Below are 8,622 nucleotides of genomic sequence, written 5' to 3'. Positions count from 1 at the left end.
TCTTTCCAACAAGTGTAGAATTACCTTCCTTAAATTAGCCTGGTCTGAGGTGCCAAGTGGGCAATATTCATGCTCAGGGCTAAGGTCCAATGTCTTACAAGTGAAAATGGAGTTTGTATAGCATTGGAAAAGGGACATTCCCTGCTTTACAATAGGACACAGCACCTGCCACAGGAGGCCCCAAGTTATTGGGCCTTTACCATTACTGATATTGAATGCTATTTCAGATCACTTTTAGAGGTTTATAGTATTTATTAATTAGACATTTTTCTCCTTCCAAGGGGCATACAGTTGGACATACTGCATTAAGTAAAGCTGATTAAGACAGCAAGCAATATGTTGACCATTCATTTGAATTCCAAAGGGCTGTTTGATCATGTTGTGCTCTTTTTAAATTTACTGTTGGCGCCCATTCATGCAAATGGGTTTTTGTCCACATGAAAGTTTGGAGAATAGCTGTTCTTTATATAAATACCAATATTTGCCTTTGCACAAGGATTTCTCTTCTTTCTTTGACAATCTGGACCATGGACTGACTTTTCCTCTGCTGTTTGGTCTTGCTGTACAGGATTACGGATCACTGGCATTCTATATGTATGTATGTATGTATGTATGTATGTATGTATGTATGTATGTATGTATTATCTTCACACATTGGCACTTCCTCTGTGAATGTGGACTGGCTCCTCTGCTTTCTTTCATATATATCTTCAGTTTCATCTCCAGACAGACACCACTGGGCCCTTATGAGGCAGTTAGCCGTTGGTGTAGTTAATTAACTAGTTGTTAGGCTTGTTTTAAAAGGCAAAGCCAGAGTTGATTTTTCTGTAGCTCTGTTGCTGTATCTAATAGCACCTTTTCATAAATATGTTTAGAAGTTGCACAGTACTTCAAGTGAAGGCAGTGCAAGGTGTGGACATCAGTCTGTAGAGCACATACAGCGGAAGGGAAGAAAAGCCCATGATTCATCACTGTGCCTACCAATTCCAAACAGCAGAGAGAAACCCACTTGGTCCGGATTATGGAATGCTTCATCACGGAAATCCAATTTTCAGCTAGAGGAAATCTATCTATTTCTGTGCAGACACGGGCATTCACTATTCCTCATTTTTTATTGTTGTTCTAGTTTCAAAAAAAAGTTCTGCTTGTCCACTCAGGGAACAGAAACAGTGTCGTGACCTAACTGATCATTTACACACCTAAATAACAGACTGCAAACTATGAATAGCTGAAGATTTACAAACTACTTTTGGATTTCATCCCAATCACTCATCAAATATTTAAAGTATTTTTTTACACAAATTAGAAATGGTTCCTAAAAACAAAGGACCCAATTATTTCCAGTGAATAGTGTGACTTGCTCTATGACTAATGCAGTCTGGCTTGTATTGGTGTAGATATATGATCAATAGTACCATAAAGCTATCTGAAATACTTCTTAACTAGGTTTTCTGTGAAATTTGTGAGTTAAAAATAATTCAAAACAGGGTGATGTGGTGTCAAGGTTTACTTAGCAGGTAGGGAAAAATAAATAACAGCCTTGGATTCATCACTTGAGTGTAAGGCAGTCAACGCAAATTCTTGCCAATTAAATCTTTGTGCAATAACCTCCTGTAGTATCTCTAGTTCTGAGTGCATCCACAAAATTTAAAATGTAAATAGTTAACAAGCTAAAATATTCTATGGTAATTTATATGGATTAATTCTACTATAAGCATTTTGTCTGGGAAACAATACATAACTTTTACATGATTTGCATATATTTTGGTGTCACCACTAGTAAATATATATATGCAGACTCCCGCACACAGAACCTTAATCTTGGAAAATGCTGGATATGTATATTTCAGTTCTTGCTGTTCATGAATATTTATATAAATGACGTAAAACCACTGAGAACTAAAACCTACATATTAATTCCAGTGTCTTCCAAGCTTGAGAGATAAGAATATATAAAACTATAGCTATAGAACGCTGCCATTGTGTAAGATACAGAAAATATTTCCAAACTTTGAGACAATACCAAATCGTTCCAATTCCTAAAGTACATTTCTACCTGGAAACTAGGTGTTAGCCAGAATTACGCCCCCCCCCACCCGAATTGTTTCATAGATCAGAAAACAAATTTTAAAATTAATACCCAGCATAGACACTATTTTCTGGTCCAAACTGAGTACTGTTTGAACAGTGAATATGCCTTATTTGAGGATGACCTAACACAATTTCCCTGTGGCTACATCACTCATTACCTCCGCTGTTAACTCTGACTGGTGGAATGGCAATGAATAGTCATTGCCCGTACTTGGGGTATTTCCTCTGCATACAGGCACAGCACATGCAAACACACAGCTATTAAATCACTGGCGTGTGAGCCGAGACCGACACACAGAGGGAAATGGATACAACAAAGCTGCAGGTTACATTTATTAAAATAGATTCGGCAGACAACAGAGGAAATCTGAGGGGAGAGGAGAACTCCCTGCGAGGGAAGCTTTCCACTGGGGGATCCTGGTGGCATCTAATTGCGTGCTATACTTCGAAGGGCGAATTAACTCCAGTCCATTACCTGTGTGCTTAGTGTAGCCGTTTTAATCTCTGTGTGATTGGGTAAGACCCCAGTTCTGCCTGCCCCCGGCATTTCGGGCTGCTTAGGGCTAGCTGCCCGCGGCGGGCTTCCCCCGGGAGCCCAGCTCATCAAGAATCCCTGGGTCACCAAATTAATCTCTCGCCAGCGCCATGTAGTTCTTTTAAGTGCCAGTGATTTCTTTCTCTTGCCCCTCATAAGAACCCGGAGAAAATCCCAGCGCCGCTGCTGGCTGCTCTCCCCCGACCGGGCTGTGACGCAAGCAGAGACTACTTAAAGGCCGATTAGAGGCGGCAAGACATTACAGCCACCCTTCCTCCCTGCCCATGCACAGCCCAGGCACAGGGGGTCCAGGCCGAGCCCAGCCGCGGGACGTGCCCGGCGAGGCGGAAGGGCTGCGGGGCTGCACTCAGGCAGCCCGGGCCATCCAGCCCCCCCGCGGGCCAAGCCGCCTGCCCACACGTTGCTTTGCTCCGCTGGGGTGGGCTAAAAGCCGAAAGCGACAGCGCGGCCAAAGTCTTTGTCTCCGGATGAACAGCGATGGGGGAATGGACCATCCTAGAGAGACTCCTGGAAGCTGCCGTGCAGCAGCACTCGACTATGATAGGGAGGTAAGAACAAAGGGGCTTTGCCTCGGATCCATGGGCAGGCAAGGGGACCTAGCTTAAGCCTCTCCTGGAAGTGCTGGCGGAGAGCAGTTGCCATGTGCCCGTGCCAGTGCAGGGAGGAAATGTCCTAACCAGGCGTGTGCCATGGGTTAGGGAGAAAAAAATGCTCCAGACTAGAGCAAACTTCAGCCCTCAAGTGTCTCCCGCTCCTCTAGCTCCCTGTGGAGCAAATCAAGAAGTTGTCCCGGCATAGGACTCTTCTGGGAAATAAAGTGCCGTCGCGAGATCGACCCCCCCTTCTACACACACACATCAATTTCTTAAAGCCCTTTGAACGCCTCTCCCCTTTGTGTTGGTTTCGGCTGATATTTACAACATTCTAAATAGTGAAGCTTTTTTAAAAGCCAGGTAAAACTGGGGTCTAGCTAGTCACCCTTTGAGCTGAGGATCTTTTCCCAGTTGAGGATTACAATGAGTGTGCGTGCGTGTATCTCTTCATTGCTCTTTAATATCATGTAGCCTGAGTCACACAGGACAGCAGTCCTGCTTGCACTGTCCTTTAGACTAAACAAAAATCAGAGCAAACGTTTCTTTGCCACTTGCATTGTGATCTCTGTTTATGTGCATGATCAGCACCGGACAGCTCCCAGTAGCCCCAGCGGTTAGATCCAGCCATGCTGCTGCCTGCTGTGGTTTCGGGCGTTTCACTCTCACTCTAGGTGTGCAGGGTCAGCGTGCACTGACGAACTTTTCTGTTGCAGGATCCTGCTGACCGTTGTGGTGATCTTCAGGATACTCATTGTGGCCATCGTAGGAGAAACGGTTTACGATGATGAACAAACTATGTTTGTGTGCAACACGCTGCAGCCAGGCTGCAATCAGGCTTGTTACGACCAGGCATTCCCTATCTCTCATATCAGGTACTGGGTGTTCCAGATCATCATGGTATGCACCCCCAGCCTCTGCTTTATAACGTACTCTGTTCACCAGTCTGCTAAGCAGAGGGAGAGGAGGTACTCCACCGTCTTCCTCGCCTTGGACAGAGATCAGGACTCAACGAAACGTGAGGACAGTAAGAAGATCAAGAATACCATTGTCAATGGAGTGCTGCAGAACACCGAGAACTCCACCAAGGAAGTAGAGCCAGACTGCTTGGAGGTGAAGGAAATCCCCAACCCAGCCATCAGAACTACAAAGTCGAAGATGAGGCGGCAAGAAGGCATCTCCAGATTTTACATCATCCAGGTGGTTTTTCGAAATGCCCTAGAGATTGGGTTCTTAGTGGGACAATATTTCCTGTATGGATTTAATGTCCCTTCCATGTATGAATGTGATAGATACCCCTGCATTAAGGAAGTGGAGTGCTATGTGTCTAGACCCACTGAGAAGACTGTTTTCTTGGTATTCATGTTTGCAGTGAGTGGGATTTGTGTGGTGCTCAATTTGGCAGAACTGAACCACCTGGGCTGGAGAAAGATTAAAATGGCAGTGAGAGGAGTACAAGCAAAAAGGAAATCCATATATGAAATCAGAAACAAGGACCTGCCAAGAATGAGCGTACCTAACTTTGGCAGGACTCAGTCAAGTGACTCAGCTTATGTGTGAGGCTGTTACAGAACTGAAACACTGTGCCAGGTGGAACTGACCCAGATAACATTAGGGAAAGGTACATTGCTTAGGCAAGCATTTTATCAACCACCAAGAAAGCCACTAAGGTATTGGAACGAGACTTACTGAACTAGATACAAAATGCAGTGCTAAGTAAAAGACTGAAGGAAAAGCTGTAAAACCATGCTTGTTCTGGCCTTACAGTACAGTTACTGTTTTCTGATTATCCAATATTATCTTTTGACTGGAGCAGCTTTTTGGTCATTATTAGGATGAGATTACGGGTGAGACTGTCTGACTAATTGTTGTAATTGCATGTAGAATGATTATAGCTAAAAAATTGCAAGGATGCTGTTTTCTAGCGGAATTCTGTAATATACAACTGCAAGCACATTTTAAAAGGAGGTTAACTGCACTGTTAGGCACTTGACCATAAGCTCAACCAGGAGGTCTGTGCACTTTCATCATCAAGGATGTCTGATTTTTTTTTGTCTGTTGGAGTCACAGAGCTTATTGCTGGTATATATTATTAGCTATTTTCTAACATAGTTTTGTACAACAATTACACAAAACAATCATGCTGAATATAATTTTGCCATTTTTGTTTGTCTGTCTGTTCACACCAGAGACCTTAATCATCTTATGCTAGTTGGGATCTACCAAATTTGTCAGTAAGTTGTAAAAAAAAAATTACTCTGATGTGCATAAATAAGATAGAACTAATTAATGTTCAGCCAAGTTACGTATGATCTTCTGACAAATATACCAAAGGAACAGAGTTTATTGTTTTTAACTGTGAATATGTCACCTTCTCTCTGCTCTTATTCATATAAGTGCCATACTTGAAACATCTAACTCTGTACTTAATCAAAGGGTTGTCCAGGGGTACCAACTGGAGTAATATGGTTTTATATTCTCTTTTATTTATTTTATTCTATTTGTTTAGTCATGGCAATGGTGTAAAAAGCAGCTGGTAATTCTATTGATAAATAAAGTACTTGCCTTTTTTTGTAAACCAGAGAACATTGCTCTTCTTCTTTTTTTATATAAATTTCTAGAAACATATGAGGTAAAAAATATAAACTTCACTGGAATTATTTTTCAGGTGTTCAGAACATCCCATTCATGGTTTTAAGAATAACTGATGCAAAGAAATTTATGGGAAATTTAAACTGTCAGGTATGGCTGAATTGCTCATTAAGCTACTCTCTGTGCTTTTAAAGCCAGATCCAACGCCCACTGAAATCAGTGGGATTCTTTCCATTGACATCAGTGGGCACTGGATCAGATCCTTAGCTGGTTGCCAAGGCCACTCTGAATTGTCCTATTTTGTCTACTGGCCTATGTCTAAAACAATTGCATGTCTTCACCATGAAGTCCAAAGGATAGCCTCAGCAAAATGCCAGAGCTCTGTAGGCCTCAGCTGGTTCAAGAACTGCACTTGTCCTGTCTCAGCAACTTAATATCAAGCCATTAGGTTGGTCACAAACAAATATTTGTTAATGGTAGTTTTAATGTAGTATAAAGAGAAACTTGCCTTAACTTATCTGTCAAGGACCTGATCCAGGTCCTTTAAAAAGGGTGTGTGAGACAGGCACTGGGTATTGCAAGTGGTCTTTGGAGTAGATTTCACTGTATTTTTGCCATAGGTCTGTGCTTGCCTCTTTGCTCACACTAGATTCCCTAATCATCTTGCTTGTAGTTGTGATTTATCAGCATTATAAATTTTTAAAATTATATCATGCTTTCTGAATTCTAAATAATACCGACTTCCTCTGTGGAATTTTTACTTCAAGCTATGAAACATTACAAGCTTTTTGTCCAAGATGCCTTTACCATTTTCCTCACCTCAGAAAGACAGCTTTAAAATATGATTATGAAAACTCAAAGTTGCATTTCTTGGCTGTTTCGTTGCTATTTGGATGCATACTTATATTATTTCATTGCATATTAACTATAAAAACATGAAGACTATTTTTAAAAGGGCAATTTAACAGCTAAAACTCCATCTGCAACCTAACAAGCTTCTAAAGATTGTTGACTCATACAAATACACTTTGAAATGAAAATCAGATTTGCCCATAAACTACTGGCTTGTTCTGTGAAGTCTCCTTTGAGTAGATATTTGAAGGGAAAATGCTGTATGACAATAATGACAAGCATGATTTTAATGCGAAAGAAATGGGAGGTTGTGCACAAAAAGGCTTGATCCAAGGTACATTGAAGTTGGCAGAAAGTCTCCTATTGACTTCAGTGGGCATTGGATCAGATTCAAAATGATTAGTGTTGTAAAGAAACACTAGCGTTAGGTATCTGTATAGTTTCCTAGCATCATTTATATCAATACCAGTAAAATTACATCTTGAAATCTGTCAGATTATACACCATGATGCCTTAATTCAAGGTATAGGAAAGAGATATGTTTATAATAAGAGCAATGCAAGTGACTCAATTTACTCCAGTCATTTTATGTAGAAACTGCATATTTTGTTAACTATATCAGATTGATGTATACCCATATGTTTAAAGAGGGAAACATGCCAGTAGTATGCCATATTGGAGTAGTATGGGGTGTGAACATATGCAGCAGTACTTGTCTGCATACGCATGAATTAATATTTTATTCATATAACCCACAATCTTCATAACTTTTGTAATTGTAAAATTGTAAAAAAGTACAATTTTATTTTAGAAACAAGATGGTGGCAAAGGGCAGCACCTTTAAATCCGCCTTTGCTATCACTTTTTTCTTTTCTTACTTTCCACTCACTTTTATTGTTGGCAAGAAGTAATACAAAATACAAGTGACTACAAAGCAGTTTGGAACATTGCTGTTCAATACAGGCTTGATCTTGCCACACCAAAATCAGTGGGAGCAGTATCAGATGTTAAGTATTTTAGAATGTGGTATGTACATCAGTATCATGCCCTGTATGTCATGTTTTCTGCTGATGGCCAGTATTATATTTAATCATAAATGTGTATGTGACTAAACACTTCTGGAAAAATCTTATAGAATTAATAGTGATGTAACAAAGAGATTCTGTAGAAGCTTAATAGAGCTCTATAGAAATTGATTTTTAAATAATAATTAATAAAACCTAGCTCTGATATAGCACTTTTTCAAACCTCTTAGCATTTAATAAAATAACAACCCCACACAGAAACACTATACAAGATGCATATAATTCTCAATTCAATTCTATAGGGAGTTTCAAAATACATGTATATAATTTTCTGTTACATTTTACAGGACTTTTTCCATTATGGAATCAAAACTCTTTCACAGGGGAAGTTGAACAGACTGTTCCTGTAATCAGTTCATTCATAAAAGGGTGGCTTTTATAGCCTTTGACCTTGAAGAAATTTATGGCCTTTCACACTACTTGAGAGAAATCTGCAGACTTCACAACTTCAGGGCACAAGCACATCAAGGAAGCAGTGGGATTGATTTTAGTTCATTTTACACTAGAAGAAGCAGAAGTTGGAGACAGTCTTTGAAAACTAGAGAGGACGGAGGATTTGCCCCATTTAATAGTTGGCAGGGTGGGACACTGAAGTTGTGATTTAGAATCATGAGGAAGATGTTAATGATATGCTAATGATAAGTGGAAGGCCTTCATTTAGCATCCTGCTATAGAAATGGAGTAGAAAAGAGATGAATGTATATGAAATAGAGATAAGGGGCAGTATTCTCTTCTCATTTGCATCAGTTTGACACAACTATATTTCTGCCAACTTCACTGGAGTTATTCCTGAGTTAATAGTGCCATAAGAATCCAGTCCCGCAATCACTGAAGTCAATAATAAACTTCTTATTGG

The 8,622-nt window shown here is 40.4% G+C and overlaps 1 protein-coding gene across 1 annotated transcript; it reads left to right on the top strand.

Annotated features, from left to right (window-relative positions):
- The first annotated feature begins 3,108 nt into the window (after positions 1–3,108).
- Positions 3,109–5,764, top strand: GJD2 (gap junction protein delta 2). The gene is made up of 2 exons (XM_030562297.1): positions 3,109–3,195; positions 3,954–5,764. Exons 1-2 carry the CDS (start codon positions 3,125–3,127, stop codon positions 4,795–4,797), a joined length of 915 nt encoding a protein of 304 aa, XP_030418157.1. The 5' UTR covers positions 3,109–3,124; the 3' UTR covers positions 4,798–5,764.
- Positions 5,765–8,622: the final 2,858 nt, after the last annotated feature.

Source organism: Gopherus evgoodei, chromosome 4 (assembly GCF_007399415.2).
Source record: "Gopherus evgoodei ecotype Sinaloan lineage chromosome 4, rGopEvg1_v1.p, whole genome shotgun sequence".
Classification (NCBI taxonomy): domain Eukaryota; kingdom Metazoa; phylum Chordata; order Testudines; family Testudinidae; genus Gopherus; species Gopherus evgoodei.
Note: the sequence above shows the minus strand (reverse complement) of the source record. Positions and strands in the feature narration are given on the sequence as shown.

What these genes read in the sequence shown, in the direction of transcription:
- GJD2 (XM_030562297.1), top strand. Translation starts at nt 3,125, where the DNA reads ATGGGGGAATGGACCATCCTAGAGAGACTCCTGGAAGCTGCCGTGCAG. An exon ending in CACTCGACTATGATAGGGAG is followed by an intron (nt 3,196 to 3,953) that starts GTAAGAACAAAG and finishes TTTCTGTTGCAG; the next exon opens with GATCCTGCTGACCGTTGTGG.